The 19,064-nt window shown below is 39.0% G+C and overlaps 1 protein-coding gene across 5 annotated transcripts in view; it reads right to left on the bottom strand.

Moving 5' to 3' along the window:
• The window catches only part of syne2a (spectrin repeat containing, nuclear envelope 2a), a 238,090-nt gene that overhangs the window by 153,032 nt on the left and 65,994 nt on the right, over positions 1 to 19,064 (bottom strand). For all 5 annotated transcript variants that reach the window (XM_061987178.2, XM_061987177.2, XM_061987182.2 and 2 more), the window contains exons 11-18: positions 18,759 to 18,914; positions 18,152 to 18,393; positions 14,062 to 16,054; positions 9,589 to 9,923; positions 9,365 to 9,509; positions 9,066 to 9,266; positions 5,847 to 6,109; positions 5,624 to 5,774 (exon numbers count right to left, since the gene is read on the bottom strand). In XM_061987178.2, coding sequence (XP_061843162.2) covers positions 5,624 to 5,774; positions 5,847 to 6,109; positions 9,066 to 9,266; positions 9,365 to 9,509; positions 9,589 to 9,923; positions 14,062 to 16,054; positions 18,152 to 18,393; positions 18,759 to 18,914 — 3,486 coding nt within the window. The remainder of the gene's footprint in view (positions 1 to 5,623; positions 5,775 to 5,846; positions 6,110 to 9,065; positions 9,267 to 9,364; positions 9,510 to 9,588; positions 9,924 to 14,061; positions 16,055 to 18,151; positions 18,394 to 18,758; positions 18,915 to 19,064) is intronic.

Here is a 19,064-nt window from a genome sequence, read left to right as displayed (position 1 = left end):
GGAAAAAAATTAAACAATATAATCTATTTTTACTTTATGAAAGAAAAGTATTCTTTGTTGAGGAAACAAACTGTGATTTGAATACAAATGTAATAATAAAGCTATGAGCCACAACATTAGGTACACCTGACGATCTAAGAGTCAGTACAAAAATGCATAAACAACTTAAAAAAGCCCTTGAAGAGCGTAGACCTCCGCCATGCCCTATCTTCTAATAGTAAAAAAGTCCTGAATATGACAGGTATCCTGATGAGCTCCAACATTTAATTACTTATTTCTTATACCAGATCATTAGACATTGCACAAGAAAGGCATGATTGCTTTTGACAGTTCCTGAAAGGTAGTGAAATCTGGCCATAACCTGTTGAGCTGTCTATAGCAGAAGGAAAAAAACAGAGTGAACACTTTGACCTGCAGGGCCAAGCTTCCCTATATGCAGATCATCTGCTGATGTGCGTAAAAACCCGCGATCTTTTGGCGTGAAGAAGCACATGTAAGATGTTGATTAATGAATGACAGGGCGCTTCATATGAAATTTTACCATAAATGTAGTTTTAGCTACTTCCTGCTCCATCACTGATAAGAATATAATTGCAAATTACCCCGCAGAGTCACATTGGCTACCGTGGCGCACAGTGTTGGTGCTTGTTTGGAGACACCTTCTCCTCATTCAATGCGTTTTCTTTATTTTCATGACTATTTACATTGTAGATGAAGGCATCAAAACTATGAATGAACACATGTGGAGTTATGTACTTAACAAAAAAATTTGAAATAACTGAAAACATGTTTTAAATTCTAGTCTCTTCATAATAGCCACCCTTTGCTCTGATTACTGCTTTGCACACTCTTGGCATTCTCTCGGTGAGCTTCAAGCACACCTGTGAAATGAAAACCATTTCAGGTGACTACCTCTTGTAACTCATCGAGAGAATGCTAAGAGTGTGCAAAAAAATAATCAGAGTAAAGGGTGGCTATTTTGAAGAAACTAGAATACAAAACATGTTTTTAGTTTTTTCACCTTCTTTTGTTAAGTACATAACTCCACATTCATAGTTGTGATGCCTTCAGTGATAATCTCATGAAAATAATGAAAACGCATTGAATATATATACAGATTCTCTCTCTCTCTCATATACACACACACACACACACACACACACACACACACACACACACACACACACACACACACACACACACACACACACACACACACACACACACACACACACACACACACACACACACACACACACACACACACACACACACACACACACACACACACACACACACACACACACACACACACACACACACACACACACACACACACACACACAAAAAGTACAGGCCAAAAGTTTGGACACACCTTCTCATTTCAATGAGTTTTCTTTATTTTCATGACTATTTAAATTCTAGATTATCACTGAAGGCATCAAAACTATGACACCTAGTGAAATGAAAACCCTTTCTGGTGACTACCTCTTGAAGCTCATCGAGAGAATGCCAAGGGTGTGCGAAAAAGTAATCAGAGCAAAGGGTGGCTATTTTGAAGAAACTACAATATAAAACATGTTTGCAGTTATTTCACCTTTTTTTGTTAAGAACATAACCCCACATGTGTTCATTCATAGTTTTGATGCCTTCAGTGACAATCTACAATGTAAATAGTCATTAAAATAAAGAAAACGCATGAATTAGAAGGTGTGTGTACAAACTTTTGGCATGTATATATATATATATATATATATATATATATATATATATATATATATATACACATACACATACACACACACACACACGTGTGTGTTTTTGTCGTTATTTTGAACCAGCTGCCATAGCAGAACTAAACAAGCTGTAGTCCTTTGTTGCCCATATATGTTTGTCTATTCTATTTATTGTATATTATTCTGGCTTGTCCAAAATTTGATCTGATTGTGATTTTCATCCTTTTTATGGATAATTTTGAGTACATTTACAATGCTATAATCTTACCAATGTTTGTAATGCTTGTATGTCGTCGGTCTTTGTATTGCACGCCTAAAATTTTAATTTTTCCTCTATGTTTAATGGATGTCCTTTGATTTTTTGATTGAGAAGTTTATTGACATCTTAAAAAATGTAATCCATGTAATGCTTTAAAAAGGCAAATGGATCGCACAAAAAGCCAGTTTCCATTGTGGTTCATTAAATATTCATCATATTTGAAACATTCAATAATAAAAGATATATAACCTGTAACATGTACATAAAAAATTGCGTTTAAAAAATTGATCAATTATGTACATATACACAGTATACATGTCAGGTGATTTGCAAAACAATATATACAAAAAATGGGGGGCAGGAGGGGTATATACACTATGTACATGACACTATGCACATGACTATGCACATGTTGACTCCAAGAGTGTGCAAAACAGAATGAGAAAATATATATACACTATAACCACTTATAAACCTGTTTGATGCTTCGAAGAGTTGCTGGGGATAAATTTTGGTTCAGATCAGGTAGAGGTTGAGCTGAATATGATTTTATGGCAGTTTTAAAATTTAGTAGGGAAGTTCGAATTTCAAGGTCTGTTGGTAGTGCATTCCACTGTGTAGTGGCAAAATAGTAGAATGCATTTTTTCCCATGAGAGTCTTGAATTTGGCGGGGACGAGGTCTGAGGAACTCCCTCTCGTGTAGTACCTGTGAGCATCACTTACTCTGGTGAAATACTTCGACAGGTACTTGGGGACAGTTTCTCTGAGTATTTTGAATACCGGGCACATTGCAATTTGGTGTACTCTTTCCTCAACTCTTAGCCATCCTAATTTGGTAATGTGGGCTTGAGTTAGGTGAGTCCTGTATGGGAGGTTGAGCAGGAGTCTCACCAGCTTGTTTTGGGAAGTTTGCAGTTTTGTTTTTAGTGGCTTGGGGATACTGGTGAACCATGAGGTGCAGGCGTGTTTAAAATGACACTTTATGAGGGCACCTGCAAGGGTCTTAAGTGTATCCCTGTTGATAAACGCAGAAATCCTGCCCAAATATCTAGTTTTATTATTGAAATGGTGATTACTTTTAATGCCATTTTTTTCACCCGAGAGAGTGTTGTCCAATATACAACCTAGGTAAATTACTTTGTCTTTGCTGGTGATTATGGTATCACCTGCTTTAATCGTAAAGCCCGGGGATTTACCTAGGTTGTGCTTGGACCCAAATAGGATGGACTCTGTTTTACCCAGGGGTAGTGACAGTTTGTTATCGGAAAGCCAGAGACAGAGATTAGTTAGTTCGGTGCTGAGTGTACTTTCAACCTTCAATTTGTCCCTGTCCGAGGCCAGGATCACAGAATCGTCCGAACAGGAACAAATTGCTGTTATGCTGATTTCATCATTAAGAATAACAATGGTGCCAGAATGCTCCCCTGTGGGACACCACAGCTCATCTTGAGAGGAGAGGACAGTGATCCGTTCACCTCGACCACCTGTTCTCTATCCTCAAGGTAAGATTTCATCCAGTTTGTGGCTGCGCTGTCAAAACCGATTGCCCTCAACTTGTTTAACAGTATTGAGTGGTTAACTGTGTCGAATGCCTTTTGAAGGTCCAGCATAACCATTCCACAGTACTTGCCCATGTCTATCTCTTGCCTGATGTAGTCAGTTAAGTACAGTAGGCATGTATCGGTGGAATGTGATTTTCTGAATCCTGACTGAAATTCGAATAGGAGCTCGCCATTTGATAGATAATTATCTATTTGCTCATATATTAACCTCTCTATAACCTTTGAGATGGAGCAAAGGATGGAAACAGGGCGGTAGTTGCCGGGGTCTAATTTGTTTCCTTTTTTATACGGAGGTGATATTCTCACGAGCTTGAATTCTTGATTGACTGATTGATAGACAAGTTGGTGATATGAGCAACCAGTGGGGCAATCGTGACAGCTGCGTCTCTGAGAAATCTGGTGGGAATATTACCATGTCCTGTGGCTTTGTTTGGCTGCAGCGAGCAGAGTTTCTTTAACACATCATCAGTTTTAACTTTGACAAACTTGAAGTCATCCTTGCGTACCCCTTTGTTTTTGTAAAAGTCTTGGATGTGCTGTTCACCGTAGAGGCCTGAACGTGAGGGCAATTTGCTTACCAACGTAGAAGCAATGGTTAAGTAAATCTAATCTGTTAAAGCAATTTGCCACATTCAGTTTGTCTGTGATGAGTGAGTTTATTTTCAAGTTGAGGTTGCTGGTAATTGTTTTGAGAATGCTGTGGCCCAATTGTTTTAGCGTCTTCCAGAGTTTTTGCGGGTTATTTTTATTTTCCGCTATTTTTTCGTTGAAGTAACTGGATTTGTCCTTCCTGATCATATTAGTTACTTTGTTTCTTAGCTTTTTGTATTCTTTAAGGAGCGGTTCAGTCCTGTGTTTAGTGAACTTAGCGTGTTTGTCATTTCTAAGTTCCATGGCTTCTATTGTGTCTTCATTGATCCAGGGTTCTGTTCTGGATTTTACCCTGGAAGCTTTCATGGGTGCCAGCTGGTCAGATACATGCAGGAAGTTGGATTTGAAGCATGCCCATGCTTTTTCAACCGATGAGCAATTTAGTACATTTGACCAGTCCAGTCTCTCCAGGGCTGCTGTTAGCGCTTCGCTGGTGTACTTTTTCATCGATCTGAATCTTATTGTGTTGTGACAATCTGAGATACAGATTTCTGAATTTTACGTGTGCAGAAAATGTGATCACTAATTTCGCACTCGATTACACCGCTTCTGGAGATCTTGGTCTGGTCTGATGTCAAAATCAAATCAATGACAGTTTGAGCAGCACAGCACACTTGTGTGAATTGAGTGATCAGCTGTTTCAGGCTATGTAGCTTACAGTAATTACTGAAGGATTTGTAGATAGAAGTAACTTTTTTCAGCATGTTGGTGTTCAAATCACCGATCAGTATCACTTCAGAATTGCCTAAATCAGCTGATCCCTTGTTTAGCTGTTCATAAAATGAGTTTTGAGTTGGGGGTCTGTACAGGAGCCCACCATTCGAATCGGAGGCTGGCAAATGGGAGCCAACCTTCAGCATTGTCTTATTTTATGCAGCACGTGGTTAAACGTCATTGTTTTTTCTCAATGTCGCGTCAAATGAAGGGGTGCGCTTGTGCGTGCAGGTGGATATATTTATTGTTTAAGATTAATCTATATGTTTAATGAAGCTGGTGTCTTGGTAAAAGACTAAATTTTTTGTTTCCTTAATTTTTTTAACCCAGCTGATTATCAGGTCCTGCCCATCCGTGACCCTTATTATGCGTAGCTGCGGTGCAACCCAATTAAGAACTAGTACCAAAAAACACTGGTACTATGTATACATCCTTGGTCAGCATCCAGCAGCTTTATTTATACATGCGCTCTAAAATGTTGGCTGCACTAGTACTCAGCAATTGCCTATTACATTTGCTGTTTTGTTTTTTACAATGAACTCATCAAAGATATTCATGCTGGCTGATATACAGGTAAAAGCCAGTAAATTAGAATATTTTGAAAAACTTGATTTATCGGTCGGATAATCACATGAAATAAATCAAGTTTTTCAAAATATTCTAATTTACTGGCTTTTACCTGTATAGAGTAACAGTCCACCTGGTGCTGTTGTGAACTCATGTTGGTGTCCAGCATGGAGAGGATGGTTAATATGTTCTTTTCCACCTCTCCTATCTTCTCCTCAACCTGTTGTCGCTCCTTCTCTTCCATCTGGGCAACAGCTATCACATGGAGGTTTCTTTCCTTCAAACTGTAAAAAGAAGAGTTTTTAGTATCCCTGCTAAAAAGGGTCATTTCCTGTGTCTCTCTGAAGCAAACTGACCGTGTAATGTTTTCTTGAATCTTCACAAGTGTTTCGCCAAAGGGACCAGGTAGGCTGCTGGCCTCTTTCGAGGTGGTTAAGCTCAAGGCGTGTTCCAGCCTGTGCTCCAGGGAGGCCAAAGCCTGACGCTCTTGTTCCAGACCAACCTGCTGCTGCTCAGCCTGGGCCAGAAGCTTCCGGACTTCATCTTGGGTGAAGATACCAGTGGAGGAGTCCGGCACCTTGGCCTGGAGGGTAGACAGGGAGCTGCAACACTGCTCCACCTACGGAAGAACATACAGTACAGTATCTTTATTATTATGCAGCTTGTGAAAAGGTGGACTTTGGCCAAAATAGAAACAATTTCATTTTAATGCAGACAATAGATAAAAATGCTAGATCCTGCTAACCCCGAGTGAAGTAAACTGCCGTGTTGTCGGGACAGTGTTCATGATTGGGATTGGTTACCTGCTGCTAACTTCGCCCCTTTTACATGAACAAAATCAGAAAATCCAGGCTTGACTAATCATGTGATTATCCGACCGATTCAACTTTTGGCGAGGTTAACTCAGACAACGAAGAAGATATCCTGGAATAATATGATTTGTAATGGTTCCATTCCTATACATATGGTACTTCTAATCCACAACAAACTAACTGACATTCACCTTTCGTACTGGTCAGCAGCAGCGCCAAGATGTAAACAGGAAGAAGATTTGTGGCCTGATCTACTAAAGGTTTGCGTTAGTGCTGTGCGATACCACGTATTTTCTTTCCGATTTAATACCTCGTCAAATTCAGGCTGGTATTGGCAATATCAATCCGATACTTTGTGCAAATAAATATACCAAATTTGTTTTCTAAAATTTAAAAAATGGTGTGTTTTATAACTGTAAAAATTGGAATGTAAAGAGAAAAACCTGAAATGTTTAACGAATATTTAATAATAATATACTTTGTCATCTATAACAACGTTTTGCCTTTAAATATATATATATATATATATATATATATATATATATATATATATATATATATATATATATATATATATGTTTTTATCATTTCTTTTTAAAAATATAAAATGTTTATAGAAGCTCTCAAAATAAAAGAAAATACACTTAAAATATAAACAAAGTTCAGAAAATAAAATAATGCTTATTTATACAATAATAAACACTATTAAATATGTAACTGAACATTAATATTTTTGACACACTAGGTTATGCAGTTACCCAATTATATTGTTATTTTTATTCTATTCTTACATGGGGGAAAAACAACATTCAATTAAAATTGGTAGGGAATGAGAAAAACCTGAAATGTTCAAAATAATAATAATAATATAATTATATATATATATAAAATATATATAATATACTTATACTTATAGTCACCTATAATACAAAGCTGACACAATATCTGTTTTCAGCATTTTTTTGAATAAAAAAAAAATCAATATGGCCCCCGCATACTTTGACTTTTCAGTATGCGGCCCTTAGTGGAAAAAGTTTGCACACTCCTGAATTAATGTATCATAAGTATCGATATTTGGTTTGAGAATGTATATTAAAACATAAAGATAAATATGATAAATAATAATAATAAAGTGTGCCATCCATTTATCGTGTCTTCATGAATATGCAGAATAGCTGCTGATCATCAGAACACCCACAATACTGGGAGAAGAAAATGCAAAAGTAATTATTCTGCACATGCAGCTTGATTTATCAAAAATAAATCTCAACTGCAAGTGCTATTTTGTGTCTTTATTTAGAACGTCTGAAAAGTATGTGCAAACTGACATTTACACACACGGCTGTGAGAAAGGAGGCGATTGCGCAGCAGCTCCATCCACATGTGCTTGTCAACATATATGGACTGTCAAATATAAAAATATCAGACCTATAATCTATTCAGCAATATCATTTTATAATATTACAGCAGCTGGATGACTTTGGGCACTGATTAAAACAAATTCAATTGATGCATTTGTGTTCCTGCTTGTGTTTTTTTAATGACATTAGTTTTTTTCCTAATAGAACAGAGGTGTCCAAACTTTTTGACTTGGGGGCCGCAATGGGCTAATAAAAAGCCGACTGCATGTAAAGTAATATACATAGCCTATACATATGTTTACATATTATATTAATATAATGGATATATAATTAATAAATATTATAATTGATTATTGACAGTATGTGAAAGTTATACTCCTACCTTGTTTACTTCCCTGACGACCTCCTTAAAGTTTTGTAATCCATCAGAAATATCAAGCAGCTAAAATGCGCGAAACATGGATAAGTATGTAGAGAGTGTTTTGCATTTATACCATCATGCATTGTAATGAATGGGTGTAATTTTGAATTTGTATGGTGCTTGGGCATTTTTTTATAATATCCACAAAGTTAAATGAGCAGGTTGTTTTATGTGTGACCATGTGTGTTGACTTTTTGTGTTAGTTGCATTTTATTTATTTATTTTGTTTTTTTTGGAACCATGAGTAGGGAAGGTTGTTTGGATTGGGTCATATAAAAAAAAAAATGCTGTGCTGCTAGCATTTCAAAACACAATTCATGGTCATTGACCTGATTTGCTTACACTGTCCACAAAATGGCAGCAAAATTATAGCGATTATATTGTCCGTTATGGATGGATGGATGGAAACACCCTTCTAGCCAGATTCTTCATAAAACTCATAACATCTCGGGGGGCCAGACTGAAGATGCCCGTGGGCCGTATTTTGGACAGCCCTGTAATAGAAAATATATTTTTAACATAACTCCTATGTGAAAAAAAATTCTTGCAATATGCATTTTCTTGAATATTCTTCTTTACATTTGCAGTCAGTGCCGCCGCCTCTCCTATGAGCGCACCTTCATGCACCAAAAAAAAGTGGTTTCAATGTAGATGTACCGCAGGACTGCTTCTAAAATGCCCAAAAAAAGTGGAACATGTCTGCTGCATGTTTGAAAACATATCAAATTGCAACAGGTAGGAGCATGTTAACATGAATGTGTAGTAAAACACTCACTTAAATAAGCGGTCTGCACAACTTAACAATTGCACATCAGTAGATCACACGCAACACACTCATTAATAGTAAACGCAATTTTATCATTTGCACACGCTGTTTAGCGTGGTATTTGGATCTTAGTTGATCAGGCCCCTCGTGAAGTGAAATAAAATTAATTATATTTATATAACGTTTTGTGTGTTTAGATAAAAAGCTAGACTTACACTCGTTGTGATGTCTTTCCATTCCTCTACTCTCTGATCCGTTTGTGCCATGAGGAGACCAACACCATGCCGCAGCGACACCCAGCGCCTCCAGAGGGCACCGAGCTCACCATCTTTTCCAACCCCACAACCCCATATGGGACATCTGACTCGGAGTTCTTCTATTCTGCCGGCGAGGTCGCGAACACCTTCCATCAAACCCTTGATGGGGGATTAAACATACCGTAACTTGAATAAATGAAAGCGCATATAGGAGACGAGGCATGATAAAGTTGGATTGGCCTTAACCTTAAACTTACCTTAACTCTTTTGTGTTGTGCAGCACATTTATCATATGAGGTCACTTCTTCTGAAGCACATTCGTAAAGCTTTGCTTCAAATCCAGTCAGATGTTGTTGTATGTCTACATGACCAACCCCGTGGCTTTGTTGTCGGAGTTCGCATCTGTCAAGTACAGCTTTTTGTTAATTACCCTGTAAACCCCAAACATGGACACAAGGCATAATAATAACAGAGCCAAAACCTCTGCAAGGATTCCAGTCTGAGCTGAGCCTGAGCCTCCAGAATGGCTCGTCCCACCAGCAACTGGCTGACGATGTTGATGTGCAGATCTTCAGACTTGGCACGAGAAAGGCAGGGTTGTTGGGGCACCAGTTCAACAAGGTGCTGGATATGGGCTTGAAATCCATCTTCGAGGGCTTCAATGGCCTGCTGAGTCTGATGTCGCTCCTCGGTACAGTCCAGAAACCCACCAGGAGCTGATAAAAATGTCATTTCAGCATTGTGAAGGAAGCGAATCGCTCCCTGAGCCGCCCATTGGTAATCCTTTAAGGACTCTCGAGCCTTTGACAAACTTTCCTGTTGAATATAAATTCAAGAGCATCTGGTCAAACAAACACATTTGTTGCGAGAAGCTCAAATACAGTGGAACCTTGAAAGTCGAACACCCTTGTTGTCATACACTTGTTAAAATTTATTTTTGGGGGGGGATGAATATGCCTCCAACATCAAACGTAAACTCAAGAGTTTGAATAGCGGTAAAGTGAATCTCACCACAGCTTAAAGCAGCACTAAGTAACTTTTCAACCTTCATAAAATATTTTCATAACTTTCGGGACTTACAACTAGGAATGATGCTCGAAACCGATTTCCCCGGTTGTTCGATAAGAAAAGAACCGAGTCCTTGGACTCAAATCCCTTTTTTAGAACCGGTACCCGTTATCGAGACCACTATAGTAAAGAAAAAGAGTTGGTTCTTTATTCGAATCCCTGGGAACGAATCCCAAATGGGCAATGTTATGCCCATTTGATTGTAGACTCTTACTGACACCTTGTGGCGATATGAAAATACTACGCGTCAATAGTTTGGGCACTTCCGGGTGGGCGAGTCAGTTCAGTTCATGAGACAATTGAGAAGTAGACAAGTTGGGTTAGCTCTTACAACATACTTGCCAACCTTGAGACCTCCGAATTCGGGAGATTTGGGGGGGTGCGTTGTTAAGGGGGAGGAGTATATTTATAGCCAGAATTCACTGAAATTAAAGTATTTCTTATATATATATATATATATATATATATATATAGTACAGTAAACAGTAATGAAAACACAGTTCTACTAACTGTACTGTACTTGCTGCTTACTTTAAAAAAAAAAAAACACTTACCTTTACCTTTCATTATTTGAGTAGCTTTGTTCTGTCATTTGAGTACTGGCATAATCCCAGGAATGTAGGCTCATACGACTTCTTTGTTTGTCTTGTCTTTATTGCACAAGATGTAATTCACACAACAGCTTCAATGTATGTCTATCCCTTTTCCCGGCAAAACTCGAACACCCACTTCCTATTAACAACGTCACTTCCCTATATCTCCCGGAAGTCCCGCCCCCCAGCCAAAGTCATTGGCTAAAACCCCGTAGCCAGCCGCTACAGTATTAACGTGCCGGCTGGAATAAACACAAGCTGAGAAATAGCTCCGTGCCTGCCTACTTTAAGGGTTATAGATAAACCTAAAGATAACGGAGACATATATAATAGTCTCCTTTTCAGGTGAGAGACGACGCTAAAGGCAGTGCCTTTAAGGCACGCCACCAATATAGATGTCCGGCTGAAAATCGGGAGATTTTCGGGAGAATGGATGTCCCAGGAGATTTTCGGGAGAGGCACTGATATTCGGGAGTCTCCCGGAAAATTCGGGAGGGTTGGCAAGTATGTCTTACAAGCCTTGGAAAAGATAAGTCTATATGTAAACTGTTTAACTTGTTTATGTAACTCAACATTAAGGTGGAAAGTGGTTAAATTTAAAACTAAGATGTTTATTGAAAAACGATTTTTGTGTACTGTTTCAATGGATGATTTGAGGACTTAAAATGGCTGCCAGTCGTATATTTCTACCACCGAAATAGTTTCAACACTCAGAAGTATTTGTTTGATGATAGTACTTGTTAAGATTGTATATATCTGCGCTTTTACTCTGTGTAGCTTTGTTGTAGAGGTTGGATGTTGTAGCGCATGTTCTCCACTTGGGGCGCTCTGGTGCTGTGTAGTGTTTAACACCGCAGCAGTTGTGTGTTCAACAGAAGAAGAAGAATAAAGTATCCTCGGTGAGAGGTCGTTGATGATCGGACTCGATGAAAGTGTCGTTCATGTGCACGCATAAAGAACTCCATTAAGCTCAAACACCTTAACAGTACTGTATATTTGTGTGAAGCTAATATTTACATATTGTGTATTACATTTCAGTATGTTAATTGAATAACATAGCTTATACATTTGTCATTGTGTGTATTTCGGTTTAAAAAAAAATAAAAATAACAGTCCAGTGCAAGACAAAAGTAAAGATAGGAAAAGACAAAACAAGATCAACAACAATAAAGAGCCTAAATGGATTAATCTGCTTTGGAACTTTATTAGACTGCCTGTGTCAGTGACTTGCAGTCAGGGTAGGCAGGTGAGGCGGGGCCTCACGTGCCATCATGGAAAGAAAAAAAAATGTAAAAAGAAAAAAAAATCATTAAATTGTTATATGTATCCAGTGATTATACTATAAAGTTATTTTCCATTTAACTTCACCAGTTTTAGATTATTTTTATTCAAAATCGCTGAATTTTCGCATTTGCCGTTCAAATACTGAGAAGAGACTTGCGGTGATCAGCAGCCAGTTGAGGCACGTCACTGAGTTGAGCCTCACCATGGATTGCGCAATGACTCGGCTAACTGCTGGCCTGCTGTGCAGTGAGACCGTATTGCTTTATGAATTATATTATACATTTCCATAGTTTAGTTAGCTGAGGTATATAATGTACAGTGTATTTTGTCAACAACTGTATGTGTGTAACGTATTTCTTGTGCTGAGCAATCATAAAACGGCTGCGAAGACGCACTGTGTGAGGCACGCAATAATCCCGCCTCCTGGTGGTAGAGTTGTGCCGGATAATGCACCCCAGCCGTAGAATGCACCCCCTGACAGGAGTGTTATATCAACTAAAGCCCACACTTAAAGTTTCCACGTGCAAGATTTAATCTATTTAAAAAAGTTATTTAATAAAAAATATTATAAATATTTAAAATTAATATTTATTTATAAAAAAAATTTAGGGGGGTAACAGTCAATATTTATTTATTTATTTTTATTTTATTCTTATAAAATAAAAGTGAGCTTTTGTTAAACCAAATATTGTGTTTTTTTCCATATACAACAACCTATCTGGATTCGATAAGAGAATCGATAAGGAATCGGTTCGATAAGACGATTCGATAATGGGCTCGAACTCGATAATTTCTTGTCAAACATCATCCCTACTTACAAATAGTTGAATGACACCTCTGTCAAGGCCTGATGGGGTCTGTATTGCTCTCACTGGCACTTAGCTACTTTGAGGAGGGTGGCAGGAATCCTGCCACACAAAAAACTACAAACTGTACAAATGTGCTGACTTGCGTTACGGCATACCTCACTCCCCCTTCCCCCATTCGTTAAAAAGACAGAAGTCAATGAGAACGCCTGCGTGCCGCCAGAAAACTTGAAGAAGAAGAAGAACGCCTACGTGCAATTATTGCTGTCATGACCGAAGCTGCAAAACAACCAAAGAAACAAATAGTTTCAAAAAGAAAAAGGGAGGTTACCTGGATAAAATGACAGTCAAGGATCAATATTAGCCCGTCTTTCACTCGCTGGCATGAGCTCAAAGATGAGGAGGGATTTTTGGGCGATGCGGCCTTGGCTCTGATCCTGCTAAACTAGTAAGTGACTTTCGATGCTCAAATCAAATCAAAATGATAATGCTAATGTTAGCTATCGGAAATGTGCGTAGTAGCAATAAATAGCCACCAGTATGATAGTTTGCAGTTCCACACTACTTCCTTCGAAAAAACTCTCCCGTCGGTCTTTCTTTGCTTCGGACCTGCATCCGCCCCAATACATTCTTGCTAGTAGCGTCATGTTTGTAGCAATCCAAGATCATTTCTTGATAGTGTCGGCTATTTAACACCAGCGTAGCCATTAGAGACGTAATACTTGTAATCTGTGCCAATATTACAGCGGACATCATGTCAGTTTGACGCTATATGCGCTAGTATTCATGGGACCTGTGGTCTTTTTTCTGGCAAAACACTACCGCTGTGTTCCACTGGCGCCTCCAAAATCAACCAAAACTGAAATTTCTTAAGTGGTGCTTTAATTCAGCAAACATAACAAGATTAACTCTATTGTTGATGGAAGTTTAACTTCTGGTGGTCAGTGTGTGAGGCGTAAAGGTGGGTGCATCGATCTAAATATTTATAATATTGATACCAAGGTGGGTACTGGAATCAGATTTATACCAGTGTCATGGTTTCCAACATATCTACTTAGCTTTTGGCTTTAACATCATAGTGTTCAGAGTAGTTGCTTACGAGACAAGACAATGGCGGATCTTCATCCAGTGATTGGAGAAGAATTTCAGAGTGAATAGGTTCGACCCTCAAAGTTACGCTGTATTAAAAACATGAGTGCTTACCATCTGATCATGACATTCCTGCATGGCAGTATCTCGGAGTAACTGCAACTCGCCGTGACTTTTTAGGTTCATGTTCCCTTTCCAGGCCAAAACATGCAACACTCGCATCCCAGACTCCATGTTTCTCCAGATGACCCAACGCCTGAGCAGCGCAACATCGATGGCCTTTTCATCTGGACGGACCGATTTGCTGCCTTGCAGCTCCTTTGTCGTTTTTTGGAAAAAGTCCATTAAAGCAGGAAGCTCGGAAGAAAATCGCAGACCCAAAAGAAGCTGGCATTCCAGATGTTTTATCTCATCTGACGCAGCGTTCTCCCAAGAGACCAACATCTCCACAGTGCGCCGAATGCCCTGCCTTTCTGAGTTCAGCTTTGTTGGGTCGAGCTCTTGAGCTATCACCTCCAGTTGGTCTGCTGCTTCTTGACACTGTGTCTTCATCATTGGGAGCTCGACTAAGAGCACCTGGCACACTCGAAACCTCTCATCCAAACTTAACGTCTTCTTTTTAGCCTGCTGGATTTGCTCTTTTCCAATGTCCCTTGAATCCTCCATTTGTTGCTTCAGGTGCAGATACTTGTCTTGCTCAAAGACATGAACGCTAATGACTTTGCACCTGTCTTGCAATTCTCCAATAGTGCACAGCAAAGAGCTACGCTGCACCTCCTTGCAGTGTTGAATTTCCTGCACTTGACACTGGTGCTCTATGAGCATGTGCTTCAGGAGTGTAATTGTTGAGAGTGTATCCTGTGTCATAGGGAACCTTTGCTTGTCCAAACAAGAGGTTATGTTCTTCAGACTATCTTCAACGGTCACTAGTTCCTCATCAGAAGATGTACGCTCATGAATCAGCTCCTCCAAATGCCAGCTGGTTGCTGTCTGTTGTGCCAACAATCCATCTAATTCAGTCCAGATGCCAGAGAGCCTGTTGACAAGGTAGCGGCTCTCTCCAGGGCTTAGGCTCTCTGCTATGTCCTTACATCTTTTCTCCAAAGCTTTGACCATGTTAAGATGTTTTTTGATATCAGCAACAGCTAATTGGTGACTTTCCAACTTGCCCTCCAGAGAGCTGACGTCAACTCTCAAGACGTTGTCAACATGAGCACAGGGTTCTCTATTAGCACCTGTTTCTACTAGCCATGAATCAATGCTATCAAACTGGGATAATAGTTTCTCCCTTTCCTGTAGATTTGCCTTCATTGTTTGGAGAACACGATCCAAGCTTTCAATGATGGTTTCATACAAGTCTTCTACTGCATTTAACATTTGGCCCTCATTGTCCATGTCAGAAGATTCCCCAATTTTCATTTCGGACCTTCTGGTCACTAAATTAGTCCGATATCTCTTCATCTCAGCAATCTGAATACAAGCTTCTTCTGGGAAAAGTGACAACTTTTTGCCAATCAAAATGTGGAATTCCATCTGCTTTGCCCATGTGATCCACTCTTGGAACCGTTTCGCAGCTGCAAAAACACCATCTGGACCACAAATGGAGGTTTTGGTGTCTCCCAGTAAGGTCCCCAATTGTTCCAGGTAATGTTTGATGCCGTACTTCTCTTTCTGTCCCACAGAGAACTGGAAAAGCGCGTCTGACATGGACTGCAGATGAACGTGCAGCTGGGCGCACATTTTTAGGTTTGTGCTCAGACAAAGCAGTTCAAAAGTGCTTTTGGTGTCATGAGACAGGAGGGTTTCTTGGATAGCTTCGATTTTGTCCTTTAGCTGTTTCGCCTCAGTCATAAGACGGGAGGACTGTGATGAAGAGTTAGCGGCGTGCCAAAAGGCTCTCTTGATACTTCCTTTCAAAAGCCTCCAATCATCCTGGACATCTCCAAGCTGAGCAAGAAGTGCACCGGAACTTTCCGCGTCACTCAAGTGGACAGCTAAGTGGCTGCTCAATGAAAGAAGCTCTTGCCACATTTCTTGGCAACACTCTAAAGACTGCAGCAGGGAGTTGAGTTTTTCAGCCTGTAGCACGCTGCTTCCCAATGAATGTCTAAAGAAAACACAAAATAAAAGACTATTTATTAGTTAGAACTAGGGTTGTCCCAATACCAATATTTTGGTACCGGTACCAAAATGTATTTCGATACTTTTCAAAATAAAGGGGACCACAAAAAAAATAATTTTTGGCTTCATTTAGAAGATTGAAATTAAAATTAAAAGGCATTAAACACATTGGGCTTTTGTTGTTGCATTCAAGAAAAAAATCCAATTGTATATTTTACATATAGTCTGAGAAAATCTAGGATTAGGTTAGAATACAACAGAAATCTTTATTGGCATTATGCTTTATTATTTATAGTTGCCACTTTTGGTCTATGCTTTAAGAAAAACAATAATTTGTAAACATTAAAAACAATACTATGACTACAAGTACATAGATAAGACATGTTGCAGGTAAAACACAAATGGTAGCAATTTGTTACAAAATTCAGTCATTTCACTTGCATTACTTTATGTTACGTGGGCGGTTTGGACTGTGCTAATTTTTGGCATTGTATGTATCTGTATGTGCACAGTGGGGGAACTTTATTACCTGTCGATCTGACTGCTTATTTTTTAATTGTTTAGCTAAATTTGAAGCAAAGGTGGTAATACTTTAATCATGCCAATCATACTTTAATCCGAGCCATGTTTTAAAGCAGTGCTTGCAGCGTGGCACTCCTGTGTTTAAAGGGTCCCTTGATTGATAGTTTTGAAGCCCAAATACCTCCATATTGCGCTTCACGCACCCTCTTTATTAACCAGTGGAATTGCCTTCATTTGCCATTTTTCCTCTCTTTGACGTTCCTTCTTGTGCGCTCTGTGAGTGTGTGCGCGCTGACACACTTAACACGCTCATCGGACGTACAAAGCGCTGCACGGATGAAAAATAGTACTTGTATTTTTTTAAAGGCAGTATAGTACCGTTTTGAATTCATTAGCACCATGATACTTTATTAGTACAGGTAACCATACAACCTTGGTTAGAACCAAGAAAATCGTTATCTTGAGAACTGGGGTACTCGGCAGGGGACAAAACTAAATCTTTAACTCTGACAAAACAAATAGGCCAGAAAACGCTTGTTCACAGGAAGATAAATTATCGAATCTGGTACTTTTTTGGCAATGACCAAACCCCGCCGGTTTTCCCGAGCACCAATTCACATAAGAAATCCAAAGGTGCAATGTTTCGGTACGTGGGTGGCGCGTGACGTCACCACCAGGTGCCAACTCTTTGTACTTCGGCACTTGTCGATCACTCCAGCAGCACTAAGAGCGGACTAAGCCAAACTACCTCTAGGTAATGTTGAAATTTCCAATGCTATCAATTTTATCTACACTTCTGTTAAATGTAATAAACACTTATTCTTCTGTTATTTGGATACTTTACATTAGTTTTGGGCGATACTACAAATTTGAGTATTGATCCAATACCAAGTATTTACTGGTCATATCAATGCTGATACTGATATTTCAAGTGTTCATGATCATTGAATGATTCAATATTTGATCACAATTATAATCAGACAAGAACAAAGAATAGCAGTGTAACAACATCAATTACATATTTTAATTACTTCCTTATTCCATTTTATTATGTACAATATTTTAAGCAAACTAATTTCAGTAGTGCAAAATAACTAAATATAAGTAAAAACTACTACTGGCTCTGATTTCAATCATTTGCTTTTTTCAGTGTCAAGAGGCTGTTTTTGATCAAACCTCTATAGTATCGGCCATATACTGATACTAATAAGCGCCATTTTTATCGATACTTGTATCGCTCAGCCAACCCCTGTTTACATTCATGAGCTCTCACTTAGCGGTTAGCATGGCTAAAAGTATCATCCTCCTGTTTGGCTATTCCTTGTCCTCCAGTGATAATGTTACTTTATTTGTAGCCATGGAAGCGAATATTAGTTAGCCGCTACATTGCGTTGACGATGCGGTCATGCACTTGTCGCTGTCAAATTTGCGGGACACAGCTAGAATGTGTCATCAAAATGCATTATCACGATATGACGGCAGTATTAAAAGTGTATGGTGTATATCGCAAAAACCCAGTCCCAAGATGAATATTTGAGGTTTCAACCATGACTTTACTCACAAGCTCATTTTGTTCTTCTGGGCTGCTACAACCTTCAGGAAAGCTTTGATTTTCTTCAGCTGTGTGTGATACTGTTTGACCCGATCCAGCTGGGCTGCTTTGACCTGCACTGTGGCAGAGGCGTCCAGAAGCGCTGTACTCCATTGGGCTTCCAGTCTTTTCAGGACATTTGGACCACAAAGTTGAGATAAACTTGCACTTTTGATGGCGGAAACTTGGTGCAGCACGCAACGCTGGTAGTCCTGCAATAGACAGATTGAATAGGGCAGTGGTTCTCGAACTTCTTTCATCAAGTACCACCTTATGAAAAACCTAGCTCTCCAAGTACCACCAAGATGATCAACATTAAAATACAGTAGCGTAGTACGCCTAAGTATTAATTAAAAACAAGGCAGAAGTTTTATTAAACAAGTAATATTCTTGACCACTGTAACATTACACACAGTTTGAACAGTAACACTGATTAGAAGAGAATAAAACAGTACTTTAATTAAGTAATTATTTGGCGTACCACTAGATGAAGCCCGCGTATGACTAGTGAATCATTAAAATACAGTTTATATTTAGTGATTGGACACATTCTTTACAAAACTATATTTTCATGTACCTCTGCTTCCTCCAGTTGTTTGGCCATGGCGGCGATATCCAACTGTGCTGGATGATATCGGCGTAGTAGAACCTTTTGGACTGTCCTGACCAATCTGATCTCGGCTTCACAGGGTGACGACTGAAGGCACCAATTTAAATCCATGTGTATTGTCCTCTGAAACACAAACAACTCGGTGTTGTTTTTTTTTACATTTTACAGTATGGGTGTCCAAACTATTTTCACCACTTTTTTCATACTACACAGTCAAAAGGTCCATTTTGATATTTAACATTTTGTAAACAAATGTCTGAAAAATAAGTTTTA

This window comes from Nerophis lumbriciformis, linkage group LG26 (genome assembly GCF_033978685.3).
Source record: "Nerophis lumbriciformis linkage group LG26, RoL_Nlum_v2.1, whole genome shotgun sequence".
Taxonomy (NCBI): Eukaryota; Metazoa; Chordata; class Actinopteri; order Syngnathiformes; family Syngnathidae; genus Nerophis; species Nerophis lumbriciformis.
Note: the sequence above shows the minus strand (reverse complement) of the source record. Positions and strands in the feature narration are given on the sequence as shown.